The sequence below is a fragment of the Mya arenaria genome, chromosome 3 (genome assembly GCF_026914265.1).
Source record: "Mya arenaria isolate MELC-2E11 chromosome 3, ASM2691426v1".
NCBI classification, from domain to species: Eukaryota; Metazoa; Mollusca; class Bivalvia; order Myida; family Myidae; genus Mya; species Mya arenaria.
Window position 1 is genome coordinate 71,870,392 of NC_069124.1, and position 20,696 is coordinate 71,891,087.

General features: G+C 36.6%; 1 protein-coding gene across 4 annotated transcripts in view; it reads left to right on the top strand.

Moving 5' to 3' along the window:
• The window catches only part of LOC128228620 (DNA polymerase subunit gamma-1-like), a 57,363-nt gene that overhangs the window by 15,882 nt on the left and 20,785 nt on the right, over positions 1 to 20,696 (top strand). For all 4 annotated transcript variants that reach the window (XM_052940033.1, XM_052940032.1, XM_052940034.1 and 1 more), the window contains 4 exons: positions 13,201 to 13,280; positions 14,023 to 14,205; positions 15,196 to 15,277; positions 15,691 to 15,827. In XM_052940033.1, the coding sequence (XP_052795993.1) occupies positions 13,201 to 13,280; positions 14,023 to 14,205; positions 15,196 to 15,277; positions 15,691 to 15,827 (482 nt within the window). The remainder of the gene's footprint in view (positions 1 to 13,200; positions 13,281 to 14,022; positions 14,206 to 15,195; positions 15,278 to 15,690; positions 15,828 to 20,696) is intronic.

The following is a 20,696-nucleotide window of genomic DNA, read 5'->3' on the forward strand; positions in this document are numbered from 1 at the left end:
CTGTATTCATGGATGTGTAGCTTTATCCATTCTTGGGTAAATAGCATTTAATAAGTAAAGAATATCAAATATATTAGTTTGTTGTGTAAGTTAATTTTGTATCTTGTAAATGACAGCATGGGTACGACTCTAGAACCCTGTAATTACTACTACTGACATGTATTTATTGTGTTAGCTAGTTTCACATCTTGTGAATGGCAGCAAGGGCTCAATGCTAGCACATCAGACTTATAATAACCGCTAGTAGTTATTGCGTGAGCTAGTTTCACATCTTGGCTTAATGCTTGAGCGTCATATTTGTAATAACCACTACTACTTACATGTATGAGTTTAAATCCTGTATTTTATTTTTATTTTGCTTTTTGTTGTTTTTATAAAACAGAAAATAGAATAATGTCACACAAATGTTGGTGAATATCAGTATACAACTAATATAGGAAGGTCATTACACTGGTTGGGTCAAGCAGATCAAGTTTGTTCCAGTACGGCAATATACATGTTCAAAGTTATTTTTGCTAAAGGCCACTGGCCCTAGACAACAAATATTTATATTACAAATGTGCTTAAGTAACATTCATCACATGAGTTAAACCAGTAAGTATGATAAAAACACATATATGAAGAATAAATAAATACATAGAGAGTTTATAGAAGTGTCTTTCCATGTGCAATCATCATTTTTTTATTTCTGATGTGAACTTCCTGTTTTAGACAATGACATTGACTGGTAAAACCTTGGAATATCCTGACCCCAGAGAAAGTGATTTGCGATTAAATAAATGATATGCCATTTAGAGCATGACGATTTGAAGAATAAGGAGGGTTTACTACTTGTTCCAGCATTGGCGTCCAGTTGAAGTTTTGGGCATTAGTTGAAATTTTCACTTATAACTCAAATACCCTTCATTCAATTCATTTCAAAGTTCATATAGGTGTTCAGGACCATCACACAAAGAGGTTACATAACTCCATATTATCATAAATACAAAGAACTGATTGACTTAAGAACTAAGAATAAGGTTTGAGGGCATATTGTGTCAGGTTAAAGTTTAAGGCCAAGTTGGGATTTTCACTAATTACTTTCATACCTTTCATTTAATTGACTTAATACTTCACACAGTTGTTTACAGTCTTTCATGGGATTGTGTTTGGGGCCCCTAGGGACAAGGTTACTGTTACTAAAAATAGAATAACGGTTGGTACTGAATAACTTTATTAAGGGTTTGCATATTGTGATCAAACTTGGAATATCTGAAAAGTTGTGCGGGTGGGCGGATGAGCAGGCAGGCAGCCAGCCAGGCGGCGTCAAGCTCACCTATGAAACTGAATAACTTTAGTTAGGGTTGACATATCTTAACCAAACTTTGTTTACAGGAATAGATTAAGGATAGCTTTTATGATATTGTGTTTGGAGCCCATATGGTCAAGGTCAAGGTTACTGTTACTAAAAAAAGAAAAATGATTGAAACTGAAAAACTTTAGTCAGGGTTGACATATCTTGACTAAACTTGGCATTTAGGAAGATTTATTGAGGCCTTAAATGAGATTGTGTTTGGGGATTAAGGTCATGGCCATTGTTACTATAAAAAAACAGTTGAAACTGAATAACTTTAGTTAGGATTGACCTACCCGGTACATGTATCTTGACTAAACTTTGCATTAAGGAAAAGTTTATGGAGACCTTTCATGGGATTGTGTTTGGGGACCCTTAGGTCAAGGTAACGGGTACTTAAATTAGAAAAAAGTTGAAACTTCATCTCCCAATGAAGGCTGAAGTTCTTTTATCAATCATTGAATACCTGGTTTCATCCCATTGAGGCGTTTGTTGGTGTTTTTTATTAATTTTGACAGGCACATTTAACATCATGTATTCATTTCTAAGACAAAGCGGCATAAAGTCGAGCGCGCTGCCCTATGAGCGCTCTTGTTGTTCAAATTATTTATTAAAATCCTACATTTTTTTGTCACAGTATGATAATAATTATATACTGTTAGTTACTGTATAATAATATTAATAATAATATAATTCTGCCCGAAGCGTCAGATTTTCTTCTAAATGATTGGGTTTTTTTTATCATTTTGTTTTATTTTGTTTATTTTGAACAGCATCATGGTACCACATTAACTTGATTGGTCATTTTAGACCTTTAATGAGTCCAACGGTATTGTGTTGCTCGTCTCCCGCCATTTTACTTTTTCTTCTCTGCTGCCTATTGAACTTGATATATGGCAGATTTCACGTTTTGGTGACCAAAAAGTTCCCGGCATATATTGATTTTTAAAATTTATTGCAGATTTGTGATTTCAACATAATCTTTTACAGCAATTTCTTATCTAACATATTTTAGAACATTTGCAATGATTTATAAAAAAAAAAAATTTGTATCACCATACCATTTGTGCTAGTGTTACAATATTGCCGGTAAAAACTTGTTTTTTTTTAATAATTTGATCCAAAGAAGTATTTTGTCTTGCATTAAATGGTTCATTTATCTATAAAACAGATTGTACAGACAAAAAATAAAGATTGCTTTGTTTTTCTCAAATAAATTTATTGAAACAAACCCAAATTGGACAACAAGACAGAAAATATTTTCTGCAAACATAGGTTTTCTTTTTATGTCAGATCAGATAAGCTATAAACATAAATGTTTTGTTGTGGTGATATAAATGTCTCTAGTATGGTGCAATTATCATTACCTTTGATATTAAACATATATATTATAAATTGCTAATTGCGAGTATGTGCTAGTGTTACCACAAGACAGAATGAGTTACATTAGCAGTATGCATACATGTGATAACGTCCCGGACGTCCGGGATTGTCCCGGAAATCGTATCTCTGTCACGGAGTCACGGAGGGTGCATGTTTGTCCCGGAAAGTCATAAAAAAAAAAAAACGAAAAAAAAATCTCGGAATCGGAATCGATTATCTTAATTTTACCAATGTAAGTCAGCTATTTTGCCTGTCCGGGACACTAGTCGTAAAACACAGGACATGTTGACACTAATCCGTTAATTGGTACGTGTGTCGTCGAGGTCATCGTCAATCACCCGATAAATGATCTATCGGCCTATTGTTGTGCTTAACGAGTCGGGGAGGGTTCTTGTATACAAATTCATTGTTTTCATATGGATTTGTTTGGTCTTATGAATGATAGCTTTTAATTGATGAATTGATATTTTTCACACATTTTACCAACAAACGAGCATGAAGGTAAGTTCAAAGAAAGTGACAAAATGAGTAAAAAACAAAATTAAAACACGGAAAACATCCCATATTCCTTTCAAATTTCAAAGTCGATACGTCGTTATACTTTAAACAACTTACGCGTCCATAAGGAATTTTAGTGTTTTGACCTTTTTTCCGAACTATCGTGTGTATTTTTACGCCGAAATAAAACTGACGATATGGGGTTTACAGGTGGTTATATAGAGTGCTTTAATCACGTGACCATGGTAAGTCACGTGATCGCTTTATATAGCCGATTGTTGACACGTCCCTCTATCAGTCCGCCCGGTTAGCTCAGTCGGTAGAGCGTTGGACTATTAATCGGACAACCCAGGTTCGATTCCCGGGCGGACCAGGTCACTTCTGTTGTGATTGGTTATGAAATCCTTTCTACGACCATTCGCACTGTACCACTGCTCCTGGCATGTACAGAAGTTGTCAGTTCCTTGCAGAAGTGAAGGCACCTAGTACTGGTTCACCGCCCAGGATAGGTGTGCGGTGGTCGAACTGTCACTCTGGGACCCTTCAATGTGCTCACGCCGGGACCCGGAGTATAAACTACTAACACCACCACCGTCCCTCTATCAAAATTATATGCATCTCCAAACGGAAAAAATCTCATCGACTGGAAAATCTTCTTTATCGTCTGGAAAATATTGTGTGTCATAAATTGCAAACGTTTTAAATGTGATGAAAAAATAAATATTTTGTAACGCATGTTCTCAAAAGCGCGGGAAAACAGGTGCCCGTATAGTTGTTTATTTCCTGTTTTGATGAAACCGAAAGTAGACTGCATATCCTCCTGGTTAGCACTTCATTTAAAGCCTGGGAAGATATCTGGTGGTTTTATTTTTTCAAGAAAATGCAGAAAAAAAAACAACCATGTCAAGTAAAAAATACGTCTTGGCAGTCAAAATAGGTACATTTTCCCGACGTTAAAAACGACTAAAATAGCCCCAGATATATTATAGAATGCACCACAGACGTTCCCCATTTAAAAAAAATTTCGGGGGGGCATGCCCCCGGACCCCCCTAGTGTGCGTTGACATTACGACGAGTGTCCCGGAATCGACCCAAGAAATTATCACATGTATGGCAGTATGTCACATTAGCAGTTGGACAGAATGTTTCACAACAAAATAAAATACAGACCTACCACAGACTCGTTGAGCTTGATACAGTATAAAACAAACTATATAAATGATTGATAAACACAGTCAATTGATAATCACATAAAAATCATAATAATCATACAAGATTGACGAAGATGCAGTGTGACAGACGTACACATTTTATGAGCTTCTACAGTTGAAAATTTAGTTTAAATGTTGTTATAATGTTTTACTCATTTGAGATTTTAATAACCTGTTGTTACAATATAAATCTATTGCTTCTCATATTCCTACTAGTTTTGTTCATGTTGATTTATAAATACACTGTTGACCTAAGTTTATATGGTGTCAGACTGAATGACGAATCCTGGAAACACTGTTCCCGCAGCAGTTTGATTAAACAATCTCGTAAAAAAATATACCAATCTGGATAGAATAACTTCCAATACGAAAAACCAACAATAGAACTAAAGATCAGACTGTTGTGTGTCTTAAAGGCCATATATGTAAAGAAAGCAGATTTTCCGAGAACAGGAGCCTGCCAAACAAACAGTCTTGAAGACCTCTATCATTTTTCAGAAGCTCTGACGTTGTCTCAATCGAACCATCTATTATAAATAAAACGTGAAGCACACAAATAGGACTCATGATACCACAAATACAAAGGCAATTATTTATGATTATATATAATGCATATTGAACTTTGATGTTGAACTTTTCTATGAAACCAGCTTAAGAGGAGTTCTATTTTCAGGACAGAAACTTTATTTTATGAAATTCTCACCTGATCAGTAACTTTTCCTTTTTTTATTTTGTTGTTCTTCTGAACAATTGTCAGTTGTTCTCTTCGGTGACGCAGTACAGATACTTACTATTACCGCGTTCTTCCTCTGTCCGATATTTTCGACCTGAAATGGACTTGGAAAAAAACCCAAATGAAATTCTAATAGCATAGAAAGGACGCAGGCAAATTTTAAGACCAGAATTGGGGGTAAAAAAGTGCATCCTATGCATGATATAATAAGGTATTTCTTTTGATCGAATATTTGATTACCGAAATACATATTTTAGAAGATTTAGTAAACAAATATTATAATTATTCACTGAAGTATTAGCCGGGGCATTTTTACTCTACTTTGTAGTAGCCAGTATGCGGGTAAGATAAAAATGGAATTAAATGGCAGATAATCGAGCTAAATACTTTCAGTGGTCATACAATTATCGCTATTATCTGTGGGTGGACAACAAAATTATCTTATAAATAAATGTCATCAAAATCAAAACTATCAGCTGTTAAATTCAACACCCTTTATCTGAATCATCAGAATGTGTGAATGTTATCAAGCAGATCAATTTCCCAATTGTGTAACTCCTCTAGTTTTGATGCTATTTGCTAATGGTCAACACAAAAAGTCTGATTGCATAACCTATTTTAAGCTATGATTGACTCCATCAATTTTAGCTTGACTATTCAAAGAATATGGATGGCAATTAACAACTCGCCCTTGCATCAGCATCTGGTCACAATTTTAGGGCAAGTTGGCATTGTTATTTATATATAACTCCAATATCCTTCATTCACTTCACTTCACACTTCACACAGGTTTTCCATAACCATCACCCAAGGTAACATAACTCCATATCATTCTAAATACAATTATGGCTCCTGATTGACTTAGGAACTTATGGTATGTTGAGGTTTTAGTGCACATTGAGTTCTGTTTAAGTTTTAGGGCAACTTAGGATTTTCATAAATAACTTCTTAACCCTTTGCTCAATTGACTTTACACAATTGCAAACAATAAGGTTACATAACTCAATGTTATCCTAAATACAAGATATGGCCCTTGATCTACTTTTTATAGGTTTTAGGGCAAATTGGAGTTTTAAGTCAATCTCAAATACATTCAATTGACTTCATACTTCACACAGTTGTTCACAGCCATCACACAATTAGGTAACATAATTCCATATCAAACTAAATACAAATTATGGCCCTTATTTGTTATTTTCATTTTATACTTTTTTTTATTGTTTTTGGAAGACACACAATGCATTCTATTCTATAGTCAAGTGCACTGTCTTTCAAGAGCCCTTGTTATTTTTTTGCAGGAGGTCTCCAATCCTTTTTTTGGATTGTAGCCAAGCTTGATTCAATGCAGTGCAATTTTGGTTGACTTTAACAAATTTATTTCTTTATGACCATTATGCTACACATACACAGACAAAAACTACTGCTTGAAGTTAAACTACATGCCATATTCTTCCAAGGCTCCTCAGGGGATTTTGTTCAGAATTCCAGGGGATTTGGGTCACATACTAGGGGATTTTTATCATGCCATGTAGCGCTTTGGTGCGTGTGTCGATTCACATTGTTCATCTCTTTTTCCCAACACTTTATATAAAAAATTTGTGAGACACTGTCATATTGCATAATAAAAGCACTCACTTGCATAACAAAATACTTCATAGGAATATATATATATTTCAGAGACAATTTAATGGGCTCACCTTCCTCTAAAATTTGATACAAAATCTGCTGTCAGGACAGGAAGGGCATTATAACTGTTAACATGCTAATGAAATTCAATCCTGTGATAAATTTGTGAAAATGAACAGATTTCTTTTAAATTCCGGGGTAAATTCATCCCCCGTCTGGGGACCAGGGGATGAATCGGAATTCCGGGGGATTTTTCCCCCCACCGGGGGATGTGGCATGTCAAACAGGTCAAAAGGATCATATAATATTGTATTTAAATTTTAAATACAATACTATATGATCCTTTTGAGCTGTTTGATTTAGTTATATGTAATATAAATACAAAATTATATGATCCTTTTGAACTGCCCTGAAAACTCATATATCAATTAACAGATTAACTACCGATTTTTTTATTCCACCCACTTTTGTCAACAATCAAGCATCATCTTCACTCTTAACCTGAGAAACGACCTGTCTTTCAACAAATCAGACTGGTCTCTGACAGTTAGAAAAGACGGAATACCCATATTTCATGAAACAACCCCAGAAATTGAGGAAAATGATTTTATCGAATGATTATCTGCAGTATTTGACATTTCAATTTCATTAAGTAAAAGGCTGGCTTAGTTTATTATGCCCCCCTCAAAGAAGCGGCGTATAATGCTTTGCACATGTCGATCGGTCGGTCCGTCGGTAGACCAATGCTTGTCCGAGTGATAACTTAACAATTCCTGGACGTATGGTCATAAAACTTGACATGAAGGTTGGGCATGACCAGTATATGACCTCCATTGATTATAGGGGTAATCGGGTCAAAGGTCAAGGTCACAGTGACCATTAATAGTAAAAGAATTTAAAAGCTTGTCCGAGTGATAACTATACAATGTCTTCACCCATGGCCCACAAACTTGACATGGAGGCTGGGCCTTACCAGTAGATAACCCCTATTGATTTTAGGAGTCATCGGGCGAAAGGTCAAGGTCACAAGGACCTTGAATGATAAAAGGTTGTCTTAGTGATAACTCGACAATGCCTGCACCCATGGCCCTCAAACTTGACTTGGAGGTTGGGCCTGACCAGTAGATGACCCATATTGATTTGTTGGTCATCATGTCAAAGGTCAAGATCACAGTGACCTTGAAGGCAAACTTAACAATTCATGGACCGTTGGTCATCAGACTTGACATGAAGATTGGCCCTAACTAGTAGATGACCCCTAGTGATTTTTGGGGTCATTGGGCGAAAGTTCAAAGGTCACAGTGACCTTTAACGCCAAAGAGTTAACAAAGCATCTTCCAGTGATATCTCAACAATGCCTGAACCTATGATTATCAAACTTGACATGGGGGTTGTGTCTGACCAATAGATGACCCCTATTGATTTTAATAGTCATTGGGTAAAAGGTCAATGTCACAGTGACCTTGAATCTGAAAATGTTCTTTGAGTGATAACAAAACAATGTCTGCATCCATGGCCCTCAAACTTGACTTAGGGCTTGGGCCTGACCTGCAGATGACCCCTTTTGATTTAAGGGGTCATTTGTCAAAGGTCACAGTGACCTTGAACGCAAAAAGCTTGTCTGTGTGATAACTTGACAATGCCTGCCCTCAAACTTGACATTTAGGTTTTAGTTGACCAGTTGATGACTCCTATGGAGTTTGAGGTCAAAGATCATGGTCATAACTTAAATTCATCATTAAAATTACGTCATATTCACTCATTTCCTGCTTTAAAGAGGGTACATTTTTTTTCTTCAAATATCAGTCATCATCTGAACATGATTAAAACTATACCTTATATCCTCACACTTTGAATGGTCATAATTTTTAAAACTGCCTCAAATGCATCCAATGTCAATGACAAATCAGCTGTCATTTCGGTCCATGCAGATTTTATTCAATTGGCCAAATAATCCTGACAACATGACGCTCGGGGGGGGGGGGGGGGGGGGGCATAATGTTTGACAAACATCTCTTGTTTAAAAGTGCTTTCGTGCATTACCTGTTATTATTTGGACAATTGACAATATGACCTTGTGTGAGGAGCCTCCCAAGGGTGTGGTGTAGAAAACATTCTTTTCAAAAAGGGCTACATGTATTTAGCAAAATCCAATAAAATACTAATAAAACTCCAAAAATAAGCATAAAAGAAACAGAAAATTTGTTGGGTTTTAGTGTAAGATCATATTTAATTTCTCTCATGTTAAAAAGCTATATACTCACTTGCGTCTTTGCGCGGACTGAAAATATGTTTTTCTATGACACTCATGAAATAAAATACAGTCTAATACTGGTCAACAAATATCCTCTATACATTGTCGTCATCAGGTCAATTTCAAGTTATAAATATCATGACTTCAACCAGATAATAGAGTCTGTAGTTTAAGGTTGGAATAAGACATTAAATACAGAACAAGCAATTTGCTGAGTAAAAGTGATTAAATCTAAGATAATAAGGTATGTTTCAGTGTAGAAACAAAATTTAATTGTAAACATACCCTTGGTTCATGCCTGCATGGACCAACCCTCCTTTGCTGACATATCTTCCTTTCCTAACAAATGCATTGGACAAACCCACCTTTGTCCATGCATGCATGCACCAAGCCAGGAATTTATAACTGAATTAACAAAAAGGGCTAATTTACTAAAAAAAAAAACTAAACTAAAAAAGTAAAGGGCGGTCGCAAAAAAAAATAGTTGCTGTAAAATCGTGGAACAAACCATCAATTTTGTGTGGCCTTATTCATGTTTATGAAATACTCAAATAAAGTGCCTACATATAATACTAAATATTAGCGATGCTGTATTTATTGTATGTTTTCAAATGATATCAAATTTGCATGTTATAATACAACAAAGGGCAAAAGTGTGAAACTTTGCAAAATTAAAAAAAAATAAAACTTGGAAGTAAATATTCTCCCCTGCCGAATGGAAGACTTTGGATGGGAGATATTATTTGGCGTTGTCTGTCCATCTGGATGCAGGGACGGAAAGCCTGACAGTGCTATTTTTATATGCCCACCTTTAGGGTCACAAAACGCCGTTTCTGGTCTATAGACTAAATTTCATTCAATCTTCTTATTACATTCTTAGATATCAGGCCAGGACAAGGACATATAAAGTAAATGGCTTAAAACTGAATAAATATCAGGATATGATAATGATTCTTGCATATAGAACTTTTTCTTATTGCCATCTATCTTCATTTCAAGTTTCATTTTCAGACAAGCAACCATTAGTGGAGAGATTAAGGGGAGATAACTAAAATAATATGCCTGGCAGGATTATGGTTTTTATGAACTGTACTTTATCTCATTGACGTCTTTCGATTCTATAAGTTTCATTTCAATCCCTTTACCATTTTCCAAGATATCGCCCAGACAAGAACATGTTCAAAAACAAAAATCAGGTAAAAGGGAGACAACTAGATCAATATGTTGGGCAGGATAATGGTTCTTGTGCACCACACTTCCTATAATTGCCATCTATCTTTATTTTAAGCATTTTAAGCAATACCTTTAGTATTTTCCAAGATATGGCCCTGTCAAGCACTTATTTTGAAAAAAATGATTGAGGGGAGATTACTTGATAAAAAATGTATGATTATGGTTCTTTTGCACTGCACTTCCTCTCATTGCCATCTATTGCATTCCATCATAGTTGTGCCATTGTTTTTTTTTCATGGATCTATTTTCCTATTATAAACCATGAATCAAATATGCCTTAACCCTAAACTCAATTAATTCTGATGAAAAGCCTTCCTACAGCCACCAAAAGCACCTACTGACGTCATGCATATACAGAAAAGCAATGCCCTATCATACAGAAAAGCAATGCCCTATCATACAGAAAAGCAATGCCCTATCATACAGAAAAGCAATGCCCTATCGTTTACAATGACAAGCGCAATAAAATTGCCGAAGGTTCTGTATTGATATTCAGTGGACAATTTATCTACATAGTAGGGTATGTTTACTGCTATGATGCAGCCGATACTAATCATTTTGTCATGTTTGACTCAAATTTAGAAGTTTTTAAAAAGTTGCCAAATGAGGAGAAATGTTTGTTTTTTTAGTGTGTAGCATTCTCAAAAACCCCGTTTACTTTGGGCATTCAATAGGACATAGATGTTTTTTATTTTAATGCCATCAGCATTATTCAGGGGGTGAAGGAAGGACATAAAGATAGACAGACTGACAAACAGTGACTTGATGCATAACAACAGCTTCTTAGAAGTGTTCTTGACTATACGCCGCTTTGTCTTAGAAATTATAACAATAATGATGTAATATGTGCCAATTTAAACAAAACAAAAAAGTCAAATTAAAAAGTAAACAAGAAACGACAATGCGACAAAACTATATTTTCAATGATTGACAAAACAACTTAAGCCTTCCTTTTGAGATTCAGTTTCATTTTTTTTTATCTATGTTCAGTAACAGTAGCCCTAGGGTCCCCAAATGTAATCCAATGCATGGTCTCCATAAACTCTTCCTATATACAAAGTTTGGTCACTATATGTCAGACTTAACTAGAGTTATTTGATACCGTAGGTGAGTTTGATGCCATCCTCCCGCTTGCCCACCTGAACAATGATGTACAGCATTCTTATTACTACATTGTTAAAACCTGGTTAAAAGTATAAAAATGTGCCTGTTGAATGCAATAAAAAAAATAAAAAAAATAATGTAAAACCAAAAAGGGTATAGTTAAAAGTGAAAAAATAACTGGCCGCCGACGTCGAGAAGACTGTTAAAGCCTCCTTATTCTTCAAATAGTCAACCTTCAAATCTGTTAAACTTGTTTTGGGTTCAAATGTCTGATTGTGAGCTTTCAATAATATGCAATCATGCAAATTCGTTGAATTGATATCCACTGCCAGATTAGGCAAAGTAGATGGAATTTAAATCATGATTGTGTATAATATGAGTTTGTTAGCAACTGATTGAAATAAAAGAATATTGTATACAGTGTAGCATTGAGATTTTACCTTGAACCTAGTTTTTGACCCCATGTTACCAAGTTTTAAACAATAAAAATATTTCATAAAGTCCAGATTGAACCAGAAAATATTGCAATAATATAGCCTCTAGAGTGTTCACGAGGTTTTTCGAAGATTTGACCTATAGTGACCTAGTTTTTGACCTAGTTTCAGACTAAGCCAAGCTTTCATGAAGGCGAGTTCTGATAAAGTAACATTAAGTTTGGAGGGAAAGCCTCAGTTTATTAGTTAACAGAAACCTAACCCCAGAAACTATACTCCTGAAACCTTACCCCTGAAACCTAATCAAAGAAACCTTACCCTGAAATTCCCAGAAACTAATAATGAAATCTGAGACAACAATGAGTTCTGTGCTCAGCTGTTGTTATTTCTAGAAACGTGAACGACATGTCACATGGCCTCAAATAAAAGCTGACTCTCTATAAAAATATATTGTCATGACATTTCTGTATTATATTGAAATCTATTTATATTTATAAATATTACTGTTAAAGCACTCTTATATGGTTACAACAGACATTATCTGGAACTTAAGGTAGCAGAATATTGAATCAATTTGTTGCAATCTTAAGGCAATTTTGTTTGTGGTTCATATACATGTAACTTCACCAATCACTTCAGCAGCATTCCAATTTTTTTCATTGCTTTTTGGCATGAAGGGATCATGGCATTAGTATTTCAGAACTTGACAAGTAAATACATTCTTACTGGATGTTGGTTTTAAATCAATAGTTTTACTCTGATTCGAAAACAAGTTGTTAAATATTTTACTGATCCCATTTGTTGGCACAATTGACCCTATTTATGACTAATCATCAAATGTAGCAGATCTGAAAAGCTTGCTGAATGGGAAAAAATGTTCTTTTTTTAGGTGCTGGGTTCTCAAATTTTGGGGTCATTAGGTCATAGGTCATAGTCTAATTTTTATTAAACTGATGGAAAAATATTAATAAAACTTGTATGAAGTGTGTATAACTTGGATTGAATGTTGGTCATGACCTTAAATTACTCTGGCTTAAAAGGGAATGACTAAAAAGTCAATGTATTCGAAAGCCTCATTGTTGTTGGCGTCACGCAAAAAAACAAACAACCTTGACCATATCTCTAAAAGCATTTAGGATATACAAATGAAATTTGGTATACATTCTGCGAGTGGCTTTTTGTACAACATGACTTTATAAGGTTGATATTCATAAATGAAAAGTGACCTTACAACAGCAACTCTTAAACTTAACAATGCTTTTTACCAAATTCATATGGTATTCATAATAATGATTATTTAATCTACATTGCTTTCTACTGTTCACCTTTGTTAATATTGAAGTCTTGAACTGTTTTGACTCAATTCTCTAATTTTCTTGTTTGTTTTCCAGGATTTGATGACGTACTGTGCAAGTGATGTGTCGGCCACATTCAATGTCTTCAAAGCTCTTTGGCCACAATTCTGCGAACGGTAGGTAAATCTTCTATGCTCCCAAAGACAGCAATTAAATATCTGCTAAATTTATTCATCATAATTGCAAATAAATAATAATTAATGTCACTAAAATGTTTTGGTCATTAAAACAGTGTGTGTATACAACGTGATAAATTATGTCATGTATGCTATGTCGGAAGGCAACATTTTGCTTAAAATGAAGACTTAAAACAAAGATAACTTTTATTTTTCTACACCCTTTCAAATGAAACAAAGTAAAATGAATGGAACCTAAAAAATAAGTTCAGGTATTGTTATTGTGTTTGGGGCATTGTTGGGTGCTTCATGGAAACTTGGCCATAACTCAGTGACCACTTTCAAATTCTTTGCAAAAAAAATGTATAAATGTGGTCAAAGAGAATTTACACATACAGTCGAACCCCTTTGGCTCGAACTTCTAGGTACCGGCTAAAATACCTTGAGCCTTGAAAAATTCGAGCCAAGCGGGTTTTTTAACCTTCAATATAAAGAAATCGGACCCATACATCTGGTTCGAGCCAACGAGGAATTCGAGCCAAGCGAACACAAGCCAACGGGGTTTGACTGTATGTAGTAAGCCTCAAGAAGTGCATGTTATTCCTCTTTATCAAATCAGGAATCAGTCTCTCATTGGCATCTGCTCTTGTTAAAAATGTACTGATATATTTAAAATAAAAGTATTCAAGTGAAATGCAGTTTGGCTATATGATCTATTATGGTAAGTTTTTGCATTAAACAGGTTTCCACACCCTGTGACATTGGCAGGGATGTTTGAGATGTTGACTGGTTACTTACCTGTGAACGAGAACTGGGAGCGATACATAAACCAGTCCAACACAGTGTACGAGGACATGCAGAACCAGTGTAAACAGCTGCTGATGAGGATTGCTAACGATGCATGCCAGTACCTCGACAATGACAGGTAAAATGTGATTGGAGGTTAATTAAAACTATATTTATTTTACAATGATTTTGAAGAAAAACTATATTAACTTATAATAAGTCAATCTGGTTTGCCAGATGTTGCGCAAGAGTTTGGTCTTGGTTTTTGTGGGGGAATCAAGAGTACCCAGAGAAAGCCCACTTGTCTGGCTTGGTGACCACAACTGAAAGCCATGTACGCCGTGTCTAGGAATTTACCATGGGACGCCTTAGTGAGAAGGGAATCCTTTCACCAGATTAAAGGTTGATTGAGATTAGAATGTAGTATAAAACATTAAGAAATATGGATTTAGTTCTGGGATTAGGAAATATGTACATCAAATTTATTGTCACCAAACACATTATATGACAAAAGAAAATGAGAATGAAATAAAATAAACAATATTTTCATTCTTTAGAAAGGTACCTTGAGTCCTTTTACTGGCTTGAAGTGTGGCGAGATCTTATTTGACAAATCATGGGGAAAATAAGACATTTTATTATGTATCCTGACTGTCCCTGTCCATTTTAAATTAAAACACACAATACATATTGCAAAATATAGTTGTTCATATTCACTAGAGTGTAAAGCAGCACCTTTCCACTCTGATGACGTCACATCATTTTGCAAGGATAAAATTATTTCATTAATAGTGACTTATTAAAATGACATCCAGTGCAAAATCAGGTGTCTTTAAGTGATTTAAACTAATCATATATTTTATAAAAAAGGTTGTTAGCTTTGTGTTTTAATCACGAATGTGGTTATTCGACTCTCGTTGATTTTCGCAGATTTAGGATTCACTCAACTGGTGCCTCGTGAATATCAAAGTCTGAAAAAAAAAAACGAGGTAAATACAACCTCTCAGCTCAAAAGGTAATACTTGTAACTTAATTGTATTTCACAGGAGTGAGGGTTTAAATTGGACTTAATATTATAATTATATATTGTACATTTTGGGTTTATAAAAGAAACACTTTTAAATTTCAGGTACAAAGCAGACCCATGGCTGTGGGACCTGGACTGGACTGTAAAACCATTCCGTATCAAGAAACCTAAACCATTTACCAAGGTGTGTAGACCTTAGTCCTGAGACAAATAACTGGTGTGTTGCACATGTCAGGCAACTTACCGGTATTGTTATAGTTTAATATGTCAATTGAAAATAATATTCTTCACTTATATTTCACAATTCCAGTTGGTTCTTTTTTTTTTATTATCATCGGCACTACCCACGTTTTAAAAAATAGTAATGAAGATTTAAACTAAGCTAGTCGTAATCATTCTTTAGGATAAGAAAGTGTCAAATCATGGGAATGTGTCACAGTCTTGCTAGTCATGTGGCCTACAACATGAGTTAACTTTTCTGGCTAGGTCATATACTCCCTGATTTGGGCAAGTCACTACCATGGCACAGGTGTTAAACACTTGAATTATTTCCTGACAATAAATGCACAACATACATGTTTATAAACGTGTCTTTAGAAACAGAAACAGGCGATAGAAGATAAAAAACTTTTTGATGGTGATGCTGGGAACCAGGAGAAGAGCTGTATAGAGGAAGTACTGGCCCTACAGGAGAGACACTTCAAAGTCGGGAACCGGCTGGTCGGATATCCAGAGTATGTATCATGGGAGATGCTTGTCACTTCAATCATAATCCTGTTCCGAAAATTATTCCAATCAAATGAAAAGTATCCAATCGCTTGTCATTTTCAGTTGTATAAGTGGTGCAACTGTTGTTAATGTACGGGGCTCATGAGTCAAGTGTCCCCAATGGCTGGTCAGTGTCAGTTGTGTTAGTGTCCTAAATGGCTGGTCAGTGTCAGTTGTGTTAGTGTCCTAAATGGCTGGTCAGTGTCAGTTGTGTTAGTGTCCTAAATGGCTGGTCAGTTTCAGTTGTGTTAGTGTCCTAAATGGCTGGTCAGTGTCAGTTGTGTTAGTGTCCTAAATGGCTGGTCAGTGTCAGTTGTGTTAGTGTCCTAAATGGCTGGTCAGTGTCAGTTGTGTTAGTGTGCTCAATGGCTGGTCAGTGTCAATTGTGTTAGTGTCCTAAATGGCTTATCAGTGTCAGTTGTGTTAGTGTCCTAAATGGCTGGTCTGTGTCAGTGGTTGATTGTAATCGAAAACCAATTGGTTGGTCCTAAAATGAGTGACAATCGATTGTATTTGGTAATAATCGGTCATCGAAAATAAAATTTAAAAAAAGTTTAAGTAAGTTTTCATATGTTCTCTTTAACAAAATGGCTGATGAAAGCCACAATGACCAAGAAAATAAACTATTTTTTATACAACAACACTTAATAACTTCAATCATAGACATAACGTTAATACAGTGGAACCTCGCTATGTCGACGTCGGATAAGTCGACTTTCCAATTATGTCAACTTTTTTTTTCCGGTCCCAAATTTATTCCTTCTTATTCTATATAAAATAAATCTGTTTGTGTAGATTTTTTTATCTTGACTTTTTCGCTATGTCGACCTCGTTTTTCAGTCCCAGTGGTCGAATTTCACACATTTCCTATGTTCTTTATGTCGAACTGTAGATCGAGACGTAGGTGTGAAAATATTCATGACGGTTTGCGGCATGTCGTAAAATACCGTGCGTGTCAATATAACAAACTGTCATAATTGGGGGATACAAAAATGTAATTGGTACATGCGAATAATTAAAGTTGTTTGTTTATGTATTTAATTAAAGAGACATTTATTGCTCAAGTTCTTTGGTATTGTATAAAACATGAATATTTTATTGATTAGATATCAATCCCAAATGGAAACAGAAAGAATAACTTCAAAATGTCAAATGTTAGTTCCATTGCTCTTGTCGACCAATTCAGAGAAGGACCCGGTATAAAATCTTACCATATACAAATGTATGTAACCACAATTGTGATTTTATATGTGTTTTGAGTGATCCATAAAAGCAAAAGAATTAAATTTGACACAAATAATTCTTCTTTTGTTTCACTTTATTTTTCAATAATAAGTTTGCTGTTTTCACGACGGGAATATGTAACAAGACCGTTCAATTGTTGATGTTAACATCGGATATGAATCTAACTCAAACGTGTTGGGATTGGTGATATTTTTTGTAATTCGGATGAGTCGACTTTTCGTTATCTCGACTTTTTTCACTAGGTCCCGAAAAAGTCGACATAACGAGGTTCGACTGTATAATGATTTAGAGTTTAATACTGTACATGAATAAAACTGCAATTCAGGTACTATCTAGCATTTTAAATAAATTATTGTACTATCTATAATCCGTAACTTGAGTGGAACTGATTATCGATAGTAAAATTGGAACCGATTCCCAACATTAAGACCAGTGTCAGTGGTGTAAGTGTCCCCAATGGCTGGTCAGTGTCAGTGGTGTAAGTGTTCCCTATGGCTGGTCAGTGTCAGTGGTGTAAGTGTTCCCTATGGCTGATCAGTGTCAGTGGTGTAAGTGTTCCCTATGGCTGGTCAGTGTCAGTGGTATAAGTGTTCCCTATGGCTGGTCAGTGTCAGTGGTGTAAGTGTTCCCTATGGCTGGCCAGTGTCAGTGGTGTAAGTGTTCCCTATGGCTGGTCAGTGTCAGTGGTGTAAGTGTTCCCTATGGCTGGCCAGTGTCAGTGGTGTAAGTGTTCCCTATGGCTGGCCAGTGTCAGTGGTGTAAGTGTTCCCTATGGCTGGTCAGTGTCATTGGTGTAAGTGTTCCCTATGGCTGATCAGTGTCAGTGGTTGGTCAGTGTCGGTGGTGTGAGTGTCCCTAATGGCTGGCCAGTGTCAGTGGTGTTATTGTCCCCAATGGCTGGTCAGTGTCAGTGGTGTAAGTGTCCCCAATGGTTAGTCATTGTCAGTGGTGAAAGTGTCCCCAATGACAAGTCAGTGTCAGTGGTTGATCAGTGGTGTAAGTGTCCACAAAGACTGGTTAGTGTCAGTGGGGTAAGTGTCCCTAATGGCTGGTCAGTGTCAGTGGTGTACCTGTCTCCAATGGCTGGTCAGTGTCAGTGGTGTAAGTGTCCCCAATGGCTGGTCAGTGTCAGTGGTGTAAGTGTCCCCAATGACAAGTCAGTGTCATTGGTTGATTAGTGGTGTAAGTGTCCCCAATGGCTGGTCAGTGTCAGTGGTGTAAGTGTCCCCAAAGGCTGGTCAGTGGTGTAAGTGTCCCCAATGACTGGTTAGTGTCAGTGGTGTTAGTGTCCCCAATGGCTGGTCAGTTTCAGTGGTGTAAATGTCCAAAATGGCTGGCTAGTGTCAGTGGCGTACATGTCCCCAATGGCTGGTCATTGTCAGTGGTGTAAGTGTCCCCATTGGCTGGTCAGTGTCCTTGGTGTAAGTGTCCCCAATGGCTGGTCAGTGTCCGTAGTGTTAGTGTCTCAAATGCTTTGTAAATGCCTGTGGTGTGTGTTGCTCATATATGAGGCTGGTGAGTCAAGTGACCCAGATGGCTTGTCATTGTCTGTGGTGTAAATTTCCCCAAAGGGTTATCATTGTCCATGTGTAAGTGACCCCAAGGGCTTGTAAGTCAGTGGTGTAAGTGTCACAAATGGTGTCATTGTTGGGTGTGGGGGTGTTTTATTGTCTGTGGTGCAATTGTTAAGTTTCCTGAGGTAGAGCATCTAGTGGCCACTTTGCCTGTCAGTCAGTCTGCCTCTATCACACTATTGCCGGGAGAATAACATCAAAACTACTGATGGGGATAAAACAAAACTTAGTATTTAGATAGATGGCAATAAGAAGAAGTGCAGTGCACAAGAACCACACTCCAATCATGCAAGTTTAGTTATTCCCCCTTAAACCATATTTAGGATGAAGTGAAGGGCACAAAAACATAATCCTATCATGCATATTAATTAAGTTATCTCCCCTGTTTTCTCATTATTGGTGCCTCTCTTGTCAAAACTACTGATGGGATTGAAATAAAACTAGGTATATAGATAGATGGCAGTGAGAGAAGGTGTGGCGCAGAAAGACCATTATCCGATCATGCATTGTTATTAATTTATATTCCCTGAACCATTTTTTCATGATTGGTACTTGTTTGGGCCATTTCTTAGAAAAAACTGAATGGATTGAAATTAAAGTACAAAATTTAATATAGCTAGATGGCAGTTCGAGAAAGTTTAGTGCACATGAACCATAAGTCCGCCCTTTATTTAGTTATCTCCCCTTTACCTTATATTTTATCAAAATGGGTACTTGTCTGGGCCATACACTAAACAAAATTTCTAAACGTCCACTATATGTTCTATTAAAATATGTGAATAAAATAACAAAATCACAAAACTTGTTTAATGCACAAGTTTTAGGCATTTATTGAAAACATTTTAATAAAATTTAATTTCATTGGAACTATTAATTCATTGCAAAAAAAAACAATGTTAAAGTTAGTCACTCATTAAATCGAAAGTCACAAAGAACTGTCCAGGAGAAAGTGTGAAATTTAGTAGCTTGTGTGTCCGCCATTTGCAGCAATAACTGCAAGGCACCTTGACCTCAATGAAACCACATATCTGTGTATGTAGTTCTGTAAGATAATGTCCCACATCCGACAAATATCACTCCTGAGTTCGTCGGCATTGTGTTGTTGGGGCAAAGCCCTAACTTTTCTCTTTAACAAGTCCCACACATTTTCTATTGGATTCAGATCTGGGCTTTTTGCCGGAAAATCTATAGCACGAATGTTGTTTGTTGCCAGTATATTCTGAGTTCCCCGTGCAACATGACAAGGCGCATTGTCTTGCAACAACATCATGCCTCGATAAGCTCGAATGTGCGGTATCAATACAGGTTGAATAATGTCGTTCTGATACCTCAGTGCATTTAATTAACCATGGATAGGGACAATTAGAGTCTTTGAGTGCATGGAAATTCCTGTCCAGACCATCACAGAACCACCACCGAACTGGTCTGCGTCAATCAAACAACATTCCCTGTTTCGCTCTCCCCTCCGTCGGTAATTGCGGACGCCCCCGTCTGACCCACGGAGCTTCAGACTTGTTTCCTCCACAAAAATGACATAGCCCAGTCAGCTCTAGTCAACCGTAGATTCCGTCTCGCCCATACTAGCCGTGCTGCTCTGTGCCCCGCAGTAAGGACAGGAACCTTCCGTGGTCGACGGGCGTGAATACCGATCGCCCGGAGCTGGTTGCGGACGGTCTGTGGGCAAATTGCCCGGTTTTTCGTGCCAACGATCCGCCGTGCTGTTGACGTAGCCGGAGTGAAAGGGTTGCGTAGGTGAGAAAGAACCATAAATCTATCTTGGTGGCGAGTTGTTACTCTGTGTTTTGGCCTCCGGTGTATGTCAGCAACACTTCCGGTTCTTCTAAATTTCTGCCACAGCTGATGGATTCTCGAGTGTCGCCTATTAAACAGCTGCGCAACCTAATATTCAGTGATTATTATGCGTCATTGGTTTAAACAGAACATTTTTATGCCCCCTTTTGAAAAAAGTGGGGTATATTGTTTTGCACATGTCGGTCGGTCGGTCGGTCGGTCGGT